Below are 18,948 nucleotides of genomic sequence, written 5' to 3'. Positions count from 1 at the left end.
GTTAACACATTCTGTATGTTATATGTATATATATGGCATATTTACAATACAATAAGCTAGAGAAAAGAAAATGGATGAGTGGATCATCATAAAGGTTTCATCCTTGTCATTTTCGTGTTGAGTAGGCTGAGGAGGAGGAGAGAAGGAGGAGGAGGATGAAAGGGAGGGATTGGTCTTGCTGTCTCAGGAGGGGCTGCAGTGGAAGAAAATCCACATGTAAGTGGATCTGTGCAGTTCAGACGCATGTTGTTCAAGAGTCAATGAATTATATTAAACAGTGCTAGGCCTTGGTGATATAGAATTCAAAGATTTATCTCTTGCATCCCAGCAATTTACAGTATAGCAGAGAGAGACAGATAAATAAACCAAATATTACACCTGGAAAGATGGTGGTGGTGATACGGGAGTAGGTAAGAAGGACGTAAAACTAGGTGAGACCAGTTAGAATGGTGATCATTAAAAAGTCAGGAAACAACAGGTGCTGGAGAGGATGTGGAGAAATAGGAACACTTTTACACTGTTGGTGGGGCTGTAAACTAGTTCAACCATTGTAGAAGACAGTGTGGCGATTCCTCAAGGATCTAGAACTAGAAATACCATTTGACCCAGCCATCCCATTACTGGGTATATACCCAAAGGATTATAAATCATGCTACTACAAAGACACATGCACACGTATGTTTATTGTGGCACTATTCACAATAGCAAAGACTTGGAACCAACCCAAATGTCCATCAATGATAGACTGGATTAAGAAAATGTGGCACATATACACCATGGAATACTATGCAGCCATAAAAAAGGATGAGTTAATGTCCTTTGTAGGGACATGGATGAAGCCGGAAACCATCATTCTGAGCAAACTATCGCAAGGACAGAAAACCAAACACCGCACGTTCTCACTCATAGGTGGGAATTGAACAATGAGAACACTTGGACACAGGATGGGGAACATCACACACCAGGGCCTGACGTAGGGTGGGAGGAGGGAGAGGGATAGCATTAGGAGATATACCTAATGTATATGATGAGTTAATGGGTGCAGCACACCAACATGGCACATGTATACATAGGTAACAAACCTGCACATTGTGACCATGTACCCTAGAACTTAAAGTATAATAAAAAGAAAGGAAGGAAGGAAGGAAGGAAGGAAGGAAGGAAGGAAGGAAGGAAGGAAGAAGGAAGGAAGAAGGAGGAAGGAAGAAAGAAAGAAAGAAAGAAGAAAGAAAGAAAGAAAGAAAGAAGAAAGAAAGAAAGAGAAAGAAAGAAGAAAGAGAAAGAAAGAAAGAAAGAAAGGAAAGGAAGCTTAGATTGGACCTTGAAAAATGGACAGAAATTGAATAGGAGGGAGGGAAAAGACATTTTAGGCAGCTTGAGCACTAAAGTAATAATAATAATGCCGCTGTCGGCCAGCCGGGGTTGGCGCCGCGGCCTGCCCGGCGCAGCCGCTGACCACCTGCCAGCGGGGGAGGGGCGCGACCGGCGCGCGGGTCAGAGGTCGCCCGGCCGCCGCCGGCGTCATTCATAAGGCCTGGCGCTGGGCAGCCGTGGCCAGGCCTACTTGGGGGCCAGGCCGCGGGGCCTCCTGGGTTTTCCCAGCCGCAGTCAGGAGGATGCCGGGTCCGGCGCAAGGGGTGGCTGGGAAGGGGCGCTCAGTGTCCACCCCTTTGCTGGGTCCTAGCCCTGGGCTCCTGCCAGTAGTAAGAGCTGGCACCCACTTAACGCTCCTTCGCACCACAGTACCATCGCGTAGGTGCTACCATCATCACTCCCATTGCACAGATGAGGAATCTGGGGTACAGCCAGGCAGATTCCCTGCTCCCATTCCCCGTCTGTATTTCCTGTCGGCAATGCAAAGGGAACCTGCCCCTTCCTTCGGGATCCTCTTTCAGTACACACTTAGCCGAGGACAGTCGGGGTTTCCCAACTGCGACATTACTGACGGTGGGGCTGGATCATTCTCTGCTGGGGGGTGTCTTGCGCACCACTGGGTGTTGAGCAACATCCCCCGCCTGTACCCACTGGATGCCAGTAGCCCCTCCTCTTTCTTCCTGCTGGCTGTGGCAACCGCCGTCTCCTGACTGGTGAATGTGCTCTGCGGGGCCGAACTGCTCCTGATTGAGAAGCACTTAAGAGAGGGTCAGGGGAGGGGAGAAGTCAGGTCACCCCGACACGGAAGGGCTAGCTGGGCTCAACTACAAGCCAGTCTGCTGCTTACACTTGAACAGCCTACGCCCTCTCCAGCTGCTGTCTGCACCCATGTTCCCAGGTCAACCGTGGTTCCAGGGAGGGAGTCAGAGCCTTTCTGTGAATTATGCGGAAATGGCTGACCACTCGGCCTCTGGATGGTTACATGGCTAAGGTTTAGTAAAATTTAATAAAAGCATTGCTGTTTGTGTGTTGGGATCACAATGTTAATTTCTTCCTGTGGGTCCAGGGCAGTCTGAAAAATCACTGATTATAATCTATCTGCAGGACAGCTGGTTTGCTTAAATTTTGACAAAGAAAAACTCCTTCTGGAACCTCAGTCTGGAATACTGTAGAACCAATTAAGACTGGAGTAGGAAGCTGGGAAGAAAACATGGGACAGCCCACCCACTGGACAGGTCAAGAGGCCAATTCTGGGGGAGAGTGGACAAAGTTGCTTCAGTCCACACGAGACAAAAGCACAAACAATCATTCTAAACGAAGTGCTTTTAATTTTCAGACCAACCAAACATTTTTAATATAAAAACATTTTAATAATATACAAACAGCAATCACAACAGCATCCACATGGCAGCAAGGGGACCAGGGCACAGAGACGGGGAGCAGGCTGGGGAAGGACGGTTTTCAGGGTCCCAGTTGCTTCCCTGGCTTGAAATCACCCTGGTCCTAGCAGAGGGAAGATTAAGGCTGCCAGAGGCAGAGGGTCCCTGACCCCGACCCAGAGACAGACTGTGCACGCAGGCCCTCTGATACCATCTTCCAACCAGAAAAAGCCAGATCCATTTAGGAGATAACAGGAAGGTGGCTGTGATTGACAGGAAAGGCAACATGGTTCCTCAGCATCCTGCTGATCACACCTCTGGGAGCAGAGTTTTCCAGGGGCTGCTGGATTGAAGAGGACCTAAGAATCTTCCTGGGAGCAGGACAGAAATGGGATCTAAGTCTACCTACTAACCAAGATTCCTGCCTGTGACACCAGAAAGCTGGAGTGGAACTGCTCAGATGTACGGGAAGAGAAAGGAATGACAGAGCCTTTGGCTCAGCAGGACCAGAGCCTTGACAGGCACTGACCAAGAAAGCCTCTAGGTGGGCCAGGGAGGTCTGTCGGAAAGCTTTGGGTCAGTGGTACTCAGGGGTGCAGTGGCACAATGGCCTTAGGTAGAATTTATGAAGACGAAAAGAACACAAGTCAGAAAGAATTTAGAACTGAAGTACCTGCTTCTTATAGGCCTGTACAGGAAAAGCGAGATCATCCTTCTGGCCAGGACTAGGGGAGTCCCGAGGCCTGTTCTTTCCTAGGGGCTGAGTTTGACAGACCTGGATGCAGCTGATGGCCCCCAAAGTCCTCTAGATGGGCCCTGCAGGACTCGCTGGGAGGTCTGATTGCCCCTCCTGGTGTGCTGGGACACTGGGTTCCTGCAGTTAGATGCAGTCCATGGAGTTCTCAGGGAGGAGGCCTGGGATGCAGCCCAGGCCCTTGATAGGAGTGCAGTTGAGTGGGAGGCTGCAGCCCAGGGAGGGGTCCTGGGTCTCTATGGCCTCCAGCTTGTCCGTGTTGTTGTCCCAGTTGATGTGGAAGCGGGTCACCCGGGGGTTCGAAGCCAAGATGTTCCGCTGGAGCTGGGGCAGAAAGAGGAACGTCAACCCTTGTTGACATGCCCTCTCCTTGCTCCCATAGAGCCAGGACACCCCCAATCACCCATCTGAAGCCCAGCAAGAGCAACCTACATATGGAACTCCAGAAAATACCTGTGCACCATGATTTAGGGCTAGGACCTATCTTTTTGTTTTTTGAGACAGTTTCGCTTTTTTTGCCCAGGCTGGAGTGCAATGGTGTGATCTTGTCTCACTGCAACCTCCACCTTCCAGGTTCAAGCGATTCTCCTGCCTCAGCCTCCTGTGTAGCTGGAACTACAGGTGCATGGCACTATGCCTGGCTCATTTTCGTATTTTTAGTAGAGACGGGCTTTCACCATGTTGGCCAGGCTGGTCTCGAACTCCTGACCTCAGGTGATCCGACAGCCTCGGTCTCCTAAAGTGCTGGGATTACAAAGTGTGAGACACTGCACCTGGCCCAGGACCTATCTTTTTTTTTTTAAGGGACAGTCTCTGTTAGCCAGGCTGGAATGCAGTGGCATGATCTGAGCTCACTGCAGTCTCAAACTCCTGGGCTCAAGCGATCCTCCCACCTCAGCATCCAGAGTAGAATACTCCACCCATGTCTGGCTCATTTTTTGGGGTGGGGAGGGGGTAGGGACAGGGTCTCGTTATGTTACCCAGGCAGGCCTATCTAATCTTAATTCTCTAAGACATGCCTTTGAGAAACAAAGGCCTTTTTCTCCTATTCTAACCCAGTACTATAAGAACTGAACATTACTTGAAAACCTTAAGAAGTAACCTTGACTCCCAATTTGAATGGCTGAACTCCCCCCAAGTATAAAGAACGGCCTTGTGGGAAGCAGGAAGTGGAAACAGGCCCCACCTGGGAGAAATCTGGCTTCATGGGTGGGTTCTCACGCAGCTCGGGGTTGAGGTACTCGTTGTTGACATAGTAGCCCACTCGGATGAACTCCTGTCCGTGGTAGGTACAGGTGATGAGGACTACGGTCACACCCACGGCATCAGTCTCTGGGATGAGGGATGGGTTGGGGGCATCAGCCTAGGGGAGACACATCCTAGGCCTTAGCAGTGCCACAGCCATGCCTCTATGTCATTGGTAGAAACATTCCCAAGCAACATGTATTTACTGAGCAAAAAGTATGCTCTCTGCCCTCAGTTTTCTTTTTTTTAACCTCTGCCTCTCGGGTTCAAGCAATTCTGCCTCAGTGTCCCAGGTAGCTGGGACTACAGACGCACACCACCACACCCGGCTGACTTTTTTTTTCTTGGTTTTTTTTTTTTTTTTTTTTTTACATGGAGTTTTGCTCTGTTGCCCAGGCTGAAGTGCAATGGTGGGATCTTGGCTCACTGCAACCTCCACCTCACAGGTTCAAGCGATTCTGCTGCCTCAGCCTCCTGAGTAGTTGGGATTACAGGCACCTACCACCACGCCCGGCTAATTTTTGTAGTTTTAGTAGAGTCGGGGTTTCGCCTTATTGGTCAGGCTGGTCTTGAACTCCTGACCTCAGGTGATCCACCCATCTTGGACTCCCAAAGTGTTGGGATTATAGGCATGAGCCACCGCCCTCAGCCTTTTTTTTTTTTTTTTTTTGTTATGGAGTCTTGCTCTCTCTCCCAGTCTGGAGTGCAGTGGCGTGATCTCAGCTCACTGCAAGCTCCGCCTCCAGGGTTTACACCATTCTCCTGCCTCAGCCTCCCAAGTAGCTGGGACTACAGGCGCCCGCCACCACACCCAGCTAATTTTTTGTAGTTTTTAGTACAGACGGTGTTTCACCATGTTAGCCAGGATGGTCTCGATCTCCTGACTTCATGATCCGCCCACCTCGGCCTCCCCAAGTGCTGGGATTATAGGCATAAGCCACCATGCCCAGCCTGCACCCAGCTAATTGTTTTTATTTTATGTAGCGATATGGGGGGGTCTCACTATGTGGCCAGGCTGGTCTGGAACTCCTGGCCTTAAGCAATCCTCCTGCCTCTGCCTCCCAAAGTGCTGGAAGCCACCACACCCGGCCAGAATCTACATTTGACAACTCAGGCAGGGTGCTGCATGAGAGCCACTTAGGAGTTACAGTCTATCCTCATTCATTATTCATGGGTTCCATATGTGCAAGTTCACCTACCTGCTACATTTATTTGTAACCCCAAGATGAATACCTGTAGTGCTTTCAGTGTCACTTGCAGACATGCACAGAACAAGAAAAAGCTGGAGTTACCTACCACACCTGTTCCCACCTGAGGTCAAACAAGGCAACACTCTGTCTTCTGGTCTCAGCTCTTACTGTGAATGAGCGTCCTTTCCTCAGCCTACTTAGTGCTACCTTTTTTCCATTTTTGTGCTTTTTGTTGGTGAGTTTGCTGTCTATGATGGCACCCAAAGGTAGTGCTGAAGTGCAGTGTAGGGTACAAGAAAGGCCTTATGGAAAAAATGCATATTAAAGAAGCTTCATTCAGGAAAGTTATAGTGCTGTTGGCTATGAATTCAACATAAATGAACCACAATATATATTAAATAAGGTGTCTTTTTTTTCTTTTTTTTTGAGATAAGTCTCTCGCTGTATCACCCAGGCTGGAGTGCACTGGTGTGATCTCAGCTCATTGCAATCTCCACCTCCCGGGTTCAAGCAATTCTCCCACCACAGCCTCCTGAGTAGCTGGGGTTACAGGTGAGCGCCACCACACCTGGCTAATTTCTGTATTTTTAGTATAGATAGGGTTTCACCACGTTGGCCAGGCTGGTCTCGAACCCCTGACCTCAGGCGATCCACCCCCTCAGCCCCTCAAAGTGCTGGGATTATAGGTGTGTGCCACCATACCCGGCCTGGTGTCTTTCAACAGCAACACACATACAAGTTTACGTATTGACTGGTTGACGAAAACGTGACTTCCAACAATCTAACCCTGTATTTACCCTGAGGCAATGGTTCAGTACTCACTAAATCAGTGTTCGTGGCAACTTTATAGACCATAACTCTTGTGAATAACGAGAATTGACTGTAAATCAGTGGCAGCTTTGACACAGAGGTGGGGGAAGGGAGGGCCTGAGAGCCTCTGAGAGGTCAGATAGTTCCTGACAGTAGAACTGGGATTTGAACCTGAACTTTTAAATTTTTTTTTAATTGATTGATTGAGACAGGGTCTCAACTCTTTTTTTTTTTTTTTTTTTTGAGACAGAGTCTTGCTGTATTACCCAGGCTGGAGTGCAACGGTGTGGTCTTGGCTCATTGTAGCTTCCACCTCCCAGGCTCAAGTGATCCTCCCATTTCAGCCTCCCAAGTAGCTGAGACTACAGGCGTGCACCACTATGCTCTGCTGATTTTTAAATTTTTTGTAGAGCTGGGGTCTCACTATATTGCCCAGGCTGGTCTCAAACTCTTGGCCTCAAGCAGTCCTGCCACCAAAGTGCTGGGATTACAGGTGTGAGCCACTGTGCCCAGCCTGTTTTTTAATACTTGTTTTTTCCTTTTTTTAGAGACAGGGTCACACTGTGTTGTCTAGGCTGGAGTGCAGTGGCTCATAGTTCACTGCAGGCTCAGACTCTGGGCTCAAGCAATCCTCTCACCTCAGCCCCTGGAGTAGTTGGGTCTATAGGCGTGAGCCCCTGTGCCCAGCTGAACTTGAACTTTTGATTCCTGAAGCACTCTGTGGGATTTCAGGTAAAAGAGGATGTCTCTAGGAGTCAAGAGCTAAAGGCCTAAGGCCTCAACTTTCTTACCTGAAAGACAAACATGTGTCTCCCTGCTGGTACAGGGCCCACCAGCACCGAGTCTAGGATCTGATCAAACTCCTCACTTTCAGCCGAGCCAACATAAATGATCTTCCACTCCAGGTCTGCAAAGACATAGGAGGGTTAATGAATTGAAATAGCTCAACAGCAACAAGGCAGGGAAAGGCTCTTGTATTCATTTTTCTTCTTCTTTTTTGAGATGGAGTCTTATTCTGTCATCCAGGCTAGAGTACAGTGATGCGATCTCGACTCACTGCAACCTCCGCCTCCCAGGTTCAAGTGATTCTCGTACCTCGGCCTCCCGAGTGGCTGGGATTATAGGTGCCCGCTGCCGCGCCTATTTTTTTTTTTTTTTTTCTTTTTTGAGATGGAGTTTCACTCTTGTCACCCAGGCTGGAGTGTTAATGGTGTGGTCTCGGCTCACTGCAATCTCTGCCTCCCAGGTTCAAGTGATTCTCCTGTCTCAGCCTCCCGAGTAGCTGTGATTACAGGCGCCTGCCACCATGCCTGGCTAATTTTTGTATTTTTAGTGAGAGATGGGGTTTCACCATGTTGGTCAGGCTGGTTTAGAACTCCTGATCTCAGGTGATCCACCTGCCTCGGCCTCCCAAAATGCTGGGATGACAGATGTGAGCCACTATACCTGGCTTTTTTTGTATTTTTAGTAGAGATGGGGTTTCACCATGTTGGCCAAGCTGGTATCCAACTCCTGACTTCAAGTGATCTGCCTGCCTTAGCCTTCCAAAGTGGTGGGATTACAGGTTTGAGCCACTGCGCCCAGCCACATCTTGTATTTTATTTTTATTATTTTTCGAGACAGTCTCCCTCTTGTTGCCCAGGCTGGAGTGCAGTGGTATGTTCATGGCTCACTGCAGCCTCAACCTCCTGGGCTCAAGTGATCCTCCTGCCTCGGACTCCCACCATGTTGGGATTACAGGTGTGGGCTGCTGTGCCCAGCCTTGTGGTAATTTTAAACAGATCCTTAATATATTAGAAGATTCTTATTCCATCCATCAGACACTTAGTGCCAAGCAGCACAGTCCTGAATGCTGAGGTGGGCACGAAGCTCTATCTCCATTAGGGAATTCTGTTTTGTAAGCCTAGCTATGACAGATGACCTTGACTATACCTCTGGGGAAACCTGGGCCTCTCAAGGCCTGAGCGTGAACTGTATGGCAGAGGCTGAATTAAGAGCCACATGACACAGACGTGCTGAGAAAGGAATGGCAGGGGGTTGGGTCATTTCAGGGCCCTGCTCACTGGGTGCTGGGATAGGAAGCAGCATCCTCTTTCACACACAGGGACTGGTGCCACTCAACGAAGTGGATCCCTCGACAACTGGGGCAGGGCGGCAGATTCCAATCCAGCGGGAAAGCCAGCCCGCAGGAGGGGGAAGGTGAGGCTGCTCAGGGAGCCAGCCACCCTGGTCTTCCAGATCTGGCACCAAGTCATGCCTACTTAGAGACATTTGGGCAACTCAGTCAACAAATGCGGCATCCCGGGGTGATCCTCCAAACACTTTTTTCTTTTTGAGGCGGAGTTTCGCTCTTGTTGCCCAGGCTGGAGTGCAGTGGCATGATCTCGGCTCACTGCAACTTCTGCCTCCCAGATTCAAGTGATTCTCCTGCCTCAGCCTCCCGAGTAGCTGGGATTACAGGCGCCAGCCACCACAGCTGGCTAATTTTTTGTTTTTAGTAGAGATGGGGTTTCACCATGTTGGCCATGTTAGTCTCGAACTCCTGACCTCAGGTGATCCATCCACCTCAGCCTCCCAAAGTGCTGAGATTACAGGTGTGAGCCACCGCGCCCAGCCTCAAACCCTAACTCTTGCACCCCATCCAGCAGGAGGGCCCCATCCCCTGAATATGCTCCATCGAGATGAAAGGAAAGTGCTTATGGAGCCCCTGGCTATCAGCTGTGAATCACAGGGAATTCCGGAGATCATGGCCTCTTGCAGGAGGTCCAAGTGTATCAGGGGCAAGGTCATGCTGGTACAGGGAGTCTTGGCAAGAGGCTCAAAACTTATTTTCGGCTCTTTAGAAATTACACAACCCTTCAGCTCTAGCAGCTGGGGGAAGTTTCACAAGTTGTGATTTTCACAGGAAGCAAACTCTCTCAGAAGCTCCCTATTCCTTGGTCCAGTGTCCCACAAAAGCATCCAACTTTGGAAGCACACTGCTGCCGGGTCATGACTACAGAGGCTTGTCACCTGAGTCCCAAGCCCTTCTTTGATGCACTGGCTGCCCGTCCCTTTGTGGTTTCACTCAGGAACCCTACAGCAGGTCTGTAGGATATGGGTGACCACTGAACTCACGGGTGTTTCGTCGAACTAGCCTCTTATTATTTGCAGGGAGGAAGTTGACTTTTTTTTCCCTAGAGATGGGGTCCCGGTCTGTCACCCAGGCTGCAGTGCAGTGGCGCAATCATAGCTCACTACAGCCACGAATTCCTGCGCTCAAGTGATTCTCCTGCCTTAGCCTCCCAAGTAGCTGGAAGCACAGGCTTGTGCCACACACCCAGGTAATTTTTCAATTGTTTTTAGAGATGAGGTCTTGCTTGGCTGCCCAGCCTGGTCTCAAGCAATCCTCCCGCCTTGGCCTCCCAAAGTATGGGAATTTGTCTGAGCTATCATGCCCAGCCTGTTGATTTATTTTTGTTACAAGTAGTGACACAATTAGAATCAAGTTTTGGGGGAAGACAGAAAAGCAAGCCGGCCCTGCTCTCTCCTTTCTAAAGCAGTTGTATCATTTTGGTATATTTCCTTCAGCTCTTTCCTCTCATAGCCGGTAGAGTCCTGTATGGGTGCATTTAATTCATGTCCTGGGAAGGTAGATGAAAAAGACTAAAGTGTACCCACAAGCACATGATGTTGTCCAGCTGAGGTCAATATTAATTAGCAAAACCTAAACAAAGAGCATGTGGAAACTCACTGAAAGAGAAGGGCCCCTGCAACCGGGCGCAGTAGCTCACGCCTGTAATCCCAGCACTTTGGGAGGCTGAGGTGGGTGGATCACTTGAGGTCAGGAGTTCAAGACCAGCCTGGCCAACATGGCGAAACCGTGTCTCTACTAAAAGTACAAAAAATTAGCCGGGCATGGTGGTAGCTAGTCCCAGCTACTCCGGAGGCTGAGGCAGGAGAATGGCGTGAACCCGGGAGGCGGAGCTTGCAGTCAGCAGAGACCATGCGCCACTGCACTCTAGCCTGGGCGACAGAGCCAGACTCCGTCTCAAAAAAAAAAAAAAAAATTCGGCCGGGCGCGGTGGCTCAAGCCTGTAATCCCAGCACTTTGGGAGGGCGAGACGGGCGGATCACGAGGTCAGGAGATCGAGACCATCCTGGCTAACACGGTGAAACCCCGTCTCTACTAAAAAATACAAAAAACTAGCCGGGTGAGGTGGCGGGCGCCTGTAGTCCCAGCTACTTGGGAGGCTGAGGCAGGAGAATGGCATGAACCCGGGAAGCGGAGCTTGCAGTGAGCTGAGATCTGGCCAGTGCACTCCAGCTTGGGTGACAGAGCGAGACTCCGTCTCAAAAAAAAAAAAAAAAAAAAACACCAAAAAAAGACAAAAAAAAAAAAAAAAAAGAAAAGAAATGGGCCTCTACAACATAGAGAGACGTCGACTCTACTAAAAATCAACAAAATTAGCTGGGTGTGGTGGCACATTCCAGTGGTCCCAGCTACTTCGGAGGCTGAGGTTGGAGGATCACTTGAGCCTAGGAGTTCAAGGCTGCAGTGAGCCACAATCGAGCCACTGCACCCCAGCCTGGGCGACAGAGACCCTATCTCAAAGGAAAAAAAAGAAAAAGAAAAGATGTACTATGTTGACTGTCAGGCACATGGGCTGAAATGGCTTTCAACCAGGATCAGAAAGAAACTGGAGAATTAACTGAGGGTTGTAGAGAAATACTGATGCAAGAGTTATAGAAGCTGGTTGGGCACGGTGGCTCACGCCTGTAATCCTAGCACTTTGGGAGGCCGAGGCAGGCATTTTGCCTGAGCTCAGGAGTTCGAGACCAACATGGGCAACATGGTGAAACCCATCTCTACTAAAAAATATCAAAAATTAGCTGGGCATGGTGGTGGGCACCTGTAATTCCAGCTACTCAGGAGGCTGAGGCATAAGAACTGCCTGAACCCAGGAGGCGGCAGAGGTTGCAGTGAGCTGAGATCATGCCGCTGCACTCCAGCCTGGGCAACAGAGCGAGACTACGTCTCCAAAAAAAAAAAAAAAAGAAAGAAGAAAAGAAAGGAAGAAAAAAGTTATAGGGCCAGGCGTGGTGGATCATGCCTGTAATCTTAGCACTTTGGGAGGCTGAGGCAGGTGGATTGCTTGAGCTCAGAAGTTCGAGCCCAGCCTGGGCAACACAGTGATACAAAAAATACAAAAAATTAGCTGGGCGTGGCGGCATGCGCCTGTAGTCCCAGCTACTCAGGAGGCTGAGGCAGGAGAATTGCTTGAACCTGGAAGGCAGAGGTTGCAGTGAGCTGAGATCGTGCCACTGCACTCCAGCCTGGGCAACACAGTGAGACTCCATCTCTACTAAAAATATAAAAAATTAGCTGGGTGTGGTGGTGTGCACCTGTAATTCTAATTTTTGTATTTTTAGTAGAGACGGGGTTTCGCCATGTTAGCCAGGCTGGTCTCGAACTCCTGACCTCAGGTGATCCACCTGCCTTGGCCTCCCAATGTGCTGGGATTACAGGCGTGAGCCACCATGCCTGGCCAAGAATCATCTTACATTTGCTGAAATGGCCAGGCATGGTGATGTGTACCTGTGGTTCCAGCTACTTAGGAAGCTGAGGTGGGAGGATTGCTTAAGCCCAGGAGCTCAAGTCCAGTCTGGACAACATAGTGACACCCTATCTCTCTCTTTTTTTTTGAGACGGAGTCTTGCTCTGTCGCCCAAGCTGGAGTGCAGTGGCGTGATCTCGGCTCACTGCAACCTCCACCTCCCGGGTTCACGCCATTCTCCTGCCTCAGCCTCCCAAGTAGCTGGGACTACAGGAGCCCGCCACCACGCTGGCTAATTTTTTGTATTTTTAGTAGAGACGGGGTTTCACTGTGTTAGCCGGGATGGTCTCAATCTCCTGACCTCGTGATCCACCTGCCTCAGCCTCCCAAAGTGCTGGGATTACAGGCGTGAGCCACTGTGCCGGCCAACACCCTCTCTTTTAAAAAAAAGAAAAAACATCGGGCTGCAGTGTTGTAAGTAGAGACATATGTGTATGATTACATTTCTGAATATAATCTTTCTTTAGAATTATACATGGGACACAAATCACCAACACAGTACGAACTCATAGCTACTGTGTACAGGACACAGCTATACACATGAGGTGTGTATCTAACTTTCTGAGCAATGTCAAAGCAATTCAACTGTGTTCCATGTTATCTCTCTGCGCTAACTTCACAAGCTAGTCCCCGTACAAGACACACCTCTGCTGTGTGTGTGTATGTGTGTGTGTGTACATATATATATAAATGATAAGACGAAAGACATGTACATGATTACTGTAGCTGAACTAGCTAAAGAGTCTGCTTCCTGCTTTTTTGTTTTTGTTGTTGTTTGAGACAGTCTTACTCTGTCACCCAGGCTGGAGTGCAATGGCGCAATCTGGGCTCACTGCAATTTCCACCTCCCGGGTTCAAGCAGTTCTCCTACCTCAGCCTCCTAAGTAGCTGGGATTACAGGCACCTACCACCATTCCCGGATAACTTTTGTATTTTTAGTAGAGGCAGGTTTTCACCACATTGGCCAGGCTGGTCTCAAACTCCTGACCTCATATGATCCGCCTGCCTTGATCTCCCAAAATGCTGGGATTACAGGCGTGAGCCACTGTGCCTGGCCTGTTGTTGTTTTTTGAGACAGACTCTTGCTCTGTCACCCAGGCTGGAGTGCAGTGGCGCAACCTCAGCTCACTGCAACCTCTGCCTCCCAGGTTCAAGCAATTCTCCTGCCTCAGCCTCCTGAGTAGCTGAGATTATGGGTGCCCGCCACCGAGCCCGGCTAACTTTTGTATTTTTAGTAGAGATGGGGTTTCACCATGTTGGCTGGGCTGGTTTCAAACTCCTGACCTCAGGTGATCCACCTGCCTTGGTCTCCCAGAATGCTGGGATTATAGGCATGAGCCACTGTGCCCGGCCTGCCTTTTTTTTTTTTTTTTTTTTTGCCTTTGTTCATAATCAAAGATGAGTCCTGCTGCCATAACAACTTCGTTAGTTCTGGGTCAGAACATCTGGCTTCTATGACTTATTCAACCAGTGTCTGTTGAATTTCTCAGCTAAACGTGGAAGCATCTATTTCCAGATGTGGAAGATAAAAGTGCAAAGGGGGCCGGGCGCGGTGGCTCAAGCCTGTAATCCCAGCACTTTGGGAGGCCGAGACGGGCGGATCACGAGGTCAGGAGATCGAGACCATCCTGGCTAACACGGTGAAACCCCGTCTCTACTAAAAATACAAAAACTAGCCGGGCGAGGTGGCGGGTGCCTGTAGTCCCAGCTACTCGGGAGGCTGAGGCAGGAGAATGGCGTGAACCCGGGAGGCGGAGCTTGCAGTGAGCTGAGATCTGGCCACTGCACTCCAGTCCGGGCGACAGAGCGAGACTCCGCCTCAAAAAAAAAAAAAAAAAAAAAAAAGTGCAAAGGGGGCTTGGGGCCCTTGAGAAATAGGAGTCACTCAACTGGGGCTTAGGAGTTAGGGTGGGTTTTTTTTTTTTTTTTTGAGATGGGGTCTTGTTCTCTCACCAAGGCTGGAGTACAGTGGTGCAATCATGGCTTACGGCTTACTGCAGCCTGACCTCCTGGGCTCATGCAATCCTCCCATTTCAGCCTCCTGAGTAGCTGGGACCACAGGCACGTGCCACCAAGCCCCATTAATTTTTTGATGTTTCTGTAGAGACAAGGTTTTGCTATGTTACCCAGGCTGGCCTAAAACTCCTGGGCTCAAGAGATCCTTCTTCCTTAGCCTCCCAAAGTGCTGGCATTATAGGAATGAGCCACCTCGCACAGCTGGGTTGGGGGTTTTGTCAAGATTTTCAGTTGACACTGCTGAGAGTGAGGCAGATGCTCTTTTTCATGGAGAGGAGGCCAGAAAGAGGCAGAAAGCAAGCTGGCAGATCAGTCACAGAGAGCCCTAGGACTGGAAGAGCCAGGATTTCTCACTTGAGTTTCTTGAAGGAAAAGCTTTATCATCCGGTGCAATTAACAATAGCATTCCCTGGCCGCGTGCTTGTGATTCAAAGTGTAATCCCAGCAGTTTGGGAGGCTGAGGCGGGCAGATCACTTTCGGTCAGGTTTGAGATCAACCTGGCCAACATGGTGAAACCTCATCTCTACTAAAAATACAAAAACGAGCCGGGCATGGTGGCTCAAGCTTGTAATCCCAGCTACTTGGGAGACTGACACCAGAGAATCGCTTGAACTCAAGAGGTGGAGATTGCAGTGAGCTGAGATCGCGCCACTGTACTCTAGCCTGGGTGACACAGTGAAACTCCATTTCAAAAAATAAATAAAATAAAATAAAAATAAAATAATAATAATAATAATAGCGGCCGGGCGCGGTGGCTCAAGCCTGTAATCCCAGCACTTTGGGCGGCCGAGATGGGCGGATCACGAGGTCAGGAGATCGAGACCATCCTGGCTAATATGGTGAAACCCCGTCTCTACTAAAAAATACAAAAAAAACTAGCCGGGCGACGAGGCGGGTGCCTGTAGTCCCAGCTACTCCGGAGGCTGAGGCGGGAGAATGGCGTAAACCCGGGAGGCGGAGCTTGCAGTGAGCTGAGATCCGGCCACTGCACTCCAGCCTGGACGGCAGAGCAAGACTCTGTCTCAAAATAAATAAATAAATAAATAAAAATAAAAAAATAATAATAATAGCATTCCCCTTCACTGTGTTTTGAGTATCCTGATTAGGCCATAAACTGTATGGTCATTCCTATCTATGCTCCACCTCTGAAATAGGGAATCCTTCCTTTCTTTCCCTGGATCGGAGCAAAGATAAAGAACTTAGATTCCAAACTTCAGTGCCAATACTTCTACAAACTGGCTAGGTGACCCTGGATAAGTCACTCCATTTCTATTAAAGATGACCAGCAGAGGCCAGGCGCGGTGGCTCACACCTGTAATCCCAGCACTTTGGGGGGCTGAGGCGGGCAGATCACCTGAGGTCAGGAGCTCAAGACCAGCCTGGCTAACATGGTGAAACCGCATCTCTACTAAAAACACAAAAATTAGCTGGGTGTCGTAGCAGGCACCTGTAATCCCAGCTACTCGGGAGGCTGAGGCAGGAGAATTGCTTGAACCCGGGAGGCGGAGGTTGCAGTGAGCCTGGGGGATGAGAGTGAGACGTCTCCAAAAAAAAACAAAAAAAGGATCAGCAGGTTGGTTGAATTTGGCCTTTCTGCCTCTAATTCTATAAATAAGTTAGTAAAGTCACAGGGCAGGGGCTTCCTAGGAGTAGAGGTACCAGATAATGACCACACAACCATTTTTAAATGCAAGGAACACAAACAGGCTGATTGAAACCTGATCTCCTGCCGCCTGGGAGCTGGGAATCCCTCAACCTATTACTTCCTTCCATTTCCTCCTGGCTTTTAAATTAAATCTTATTCCACAGTGTCATTCTACACTTTATTTATTTATTTACACGCTGCCCTGTTCCAGAAAGGATTTAACTCGGCTTATTCTATAGTTAGCCACAAGTAGACTCCTTAATTTAAAAAGGAGTGAGACAGATCGGGGAGAGACAGACCCACTGGCCTACCCGAAGCACATCCACATCTCACTCTATCAGCCCCAAGCTAGTCCAGGTGACCAGCTTTGAGGGCAAAATACCCACCTGTCCCCGAAAGGCACTAGTTAGCACATCCTGGCTCCACAGGCCCCCAGATCGCTACCTCCTCGGCTGCTGCCTTTTCTCTTTTAACCACCAAGTAGAAAAATGGCCTAATGGAGTACTTCTTCCTGAAAGCAGGACTTGCATTTTAGTGGTGCCAAGGCTCCCTGGGTGACCTTAGATTTTGGATTTGAACAGGCCTTGACTTGAAAGATCTTTTGCGCTTTGTGGTTCCTGTCTTCTCATCTGTGAGATGAGAGCCATGTCCACCTTCAAGTCACACAGATTAACAAGTACATCTGCAGAAGTACCTTGGAAAAGATGTACAGGAGGCTGTGACCTCTGGACTCCAGCTGACTGTTTGAAGCTGGAGCCCGTCACAGCTCAGCCCAACCCACCCACCCTCCAGACTAGGTCAGACCATCAAAAGCAATGGAAGCTTGGCACTGATTATCTAGCTATATAAAAAAAAAAAAAAAAAAAAAAAAAAAAAAAAAAAAAAGACTGGGCACAGTGGCTCACACCTCTAATCCCAGCACTTTGGGAGACCAAGGCAGGTGGATCACTTGAGATCAGGACTTCGAGACCAGCCTGGCTAATGTGGTGAAACCCTGCCTCCAACTAAAAATACTAAAATTAGCCGGGCATGGTGACAGGTGCCTGTAGTCCCAGCTACTTGGGAGGCTGAGGCAGGAGAATTGCTTGAACCCGGGAGGCGGAGGTTGCAGTGAGCCGAGATCGTGCCACTGCACTTCAGCCTGGGCAACAGAGCAAGACTCTGTCTCAAAAAAAAAAAAAAAAAAAAAAGAGAAGAAGAAGAAAGAAAAAGCGAGAGAAGAATTGCTGCAGTAACTCAGTTGGAAACGGGTGGGCAAACCTGGAGAAGCAGCTAATACCTGCCTGGCTATGCCACCCCTCGGATCTCAGTGTGTTTATCCAAGTCCACAGAAGAGGGTGGGGAAGGGGAGCTGGGGAGACCAAGCTCCCCTCAAAGAGGGTAGCATCCTTTCCCAGGGGGAGCTCAAGCATAGCGGGGGTTGGGCCCCAACGAAGGAGGGAAACCAGGTTCCAGGGTATGTGCACTGGGGCAGAAAAGCAACAGCAACTGGTGCGGGTGGGGTTGTTGAAATATTGGCAGGTTGAGGAGGGGATTGGTGGGAGACAAATGGGAAGATGGGGGCGAGAGCGGTCCTGAAAAGGGGTTGAGGGGTTTTCACAGGGAAAAAAGGTTACTGGTGGGGAGGGTCTTCATGGTGAGGAGGGAAGGGAGCTTGGGTGAGAGGTCTCCATAGGGAAAATAGCAGATGGCTGGGATTTCCCCCAGGGAAAATGGGAAGGGGCTGGACACTGGGGGTCTCCAGAGGAAAAATGAGGTGTATCTCACTAAAGGAAGAGGGAATAAGTGGGCAAAAATGGGTGGGTGGCTAAAGCGGCGGTTTTGCCATAGAGAAACCACGGTGGCTGAAGATCTCCGTGGGTTAAGAAATGGAGGCCAAGAAGATCTCTCCATGAAAACGGGTACCTAGGAAGACCTCCAGAGAAAAAAGATAGATGAGGTTTCCCACGCGGGAAATGGGGCTTGACTGGGGTTAATCTTTATGGGGAGGTCGGGGCGGGCGGTGGGGGAAGAGGTCACGAGGAGGTCCGAGTTAGCTAGCTGGGGGTCTCCACCCGGGAGGTCAAGGCGGGCAGTGGGAGAGGAGGTCACGGGGAGGTCCGAGTTGGCTGGTGGCGGGAGGTCTCCACCTGGAGATCGGGATTGGCGGAAGGGAGACGAGGGATTTCAAGGGGGCGATCAAGTTGGCCATGGGAGCGCTTCTCCAAGGGGAGGCCGGGGTCGGCCTGGGGATGGGGGTCCCCGCACGGGCCCAGCCTCACCGTCCGCCAGGGCTTCACTGCACTCGAAGCTGATCTCGAACCGGAAGGGGCTGTGGAAAGGGCTCGGGTTCTCCAGGACCGCCACGTTCAGCACCGACACCTTGGCCATCGCCCCGCTGCGCCTCGCCGTGCCGCAGCAGGGGCAGGGGCTGTGGCTGTGGCGGAGGCCGCGCCTGGGTCCGGTGAGGCTGGGGGCGCGTCAGTAGGGTACCGCAGACCAGGTCCACTCCCGCCTCTTCTCTCCGCGGACTGAAGTGCGCACCTAAACCGCGGACCGCCTTCAAATAGCCGGCCTCCGCCCTCTGGCCAATCACCGCCAACGCTCCCTGGCGGCGCGCGCACACCCTCAGCCAATCCTGGAGCGCCGGTCGGCGCGCGCCCAGACTCCCCGGACCAATCAGCGGAGCTCCCTCTCCGCGGCGTGTGAGGAGGGCGAAACCATCTCCAGGCTTCTTAGCGTGTCCGCTGGGAACCAATCCCCAGCGTCTCCGACTCGGATGTCAACGGCGGGAGTGGACGGAGTCAGAGCGCCGGCCTCCTTCTGCCCAATCCTGAGGGTTCCCGTACCGGCGTGGCCCGCCCCTCGCCTCGCTTTTCCGGGAGATGCATCGCGCACCGCGCAGCGCCGCCAACCGCCGAGCGGTGGCGCGCGGCGCTCGCTAAAGAAGGCGGGAAG

At 50.5% G+C, this 18,948-nt stretch overlaps 1 protein-coding gene across 1 annotated transcript; it reads right to left on the bottom strand.

Moving 5' to 3' along the window:
* Window positions 1–2,682: 2,682 nt before the first annotated feature.
* Window positions 2,683–18,933, bottom strand: ASF1B (anti-silencing function 1B histone chaperone). Its single transcript, XM_010361583.2, has 4 exons — window positions 18,273–18,933; window positions 7,544–7,659; window positions 4,694–4,870; window positions 2,683–3,831 (listed from the first exon to the last, which is right to left on the bottom strand). Exons 1-4 carry the CDS (start codon window positions 18,379–18,381, stop codon window positions 3,634–3,636), a joined length of 600 nt encoding a protein of 199 aa, XP_010359885.1. The 5' UTR covers window positions 18,382–18,933; the 3' UTR covers window positions 2,683–3,633.
* Between the last annotated feature and the right edge of the window lie 15 nt (window positions 18,934–18,948).

Source organism: Rhinopithecus roxellana, chromosome 8 (assembly GCF_007565055.1).
Source record: "Rhinopithecus roxellana isolate Shanxi Qingling chromosome 8, ASM756505v1, whole genome shotgun sequence".
In the NCBI taxonomy this organism is placed as follows: domain Eukaryota; kingdom Metazoa; phylum Chordata; class Mammalia; order Primates; family Cercopithecidae; genus Rhinopithecus; species Rhinopithecus roxellana.
Note: the sequence above shows the minus strand (reverse complement) of the source record. Positions and strands in the feature narration are given on the sequence as shown.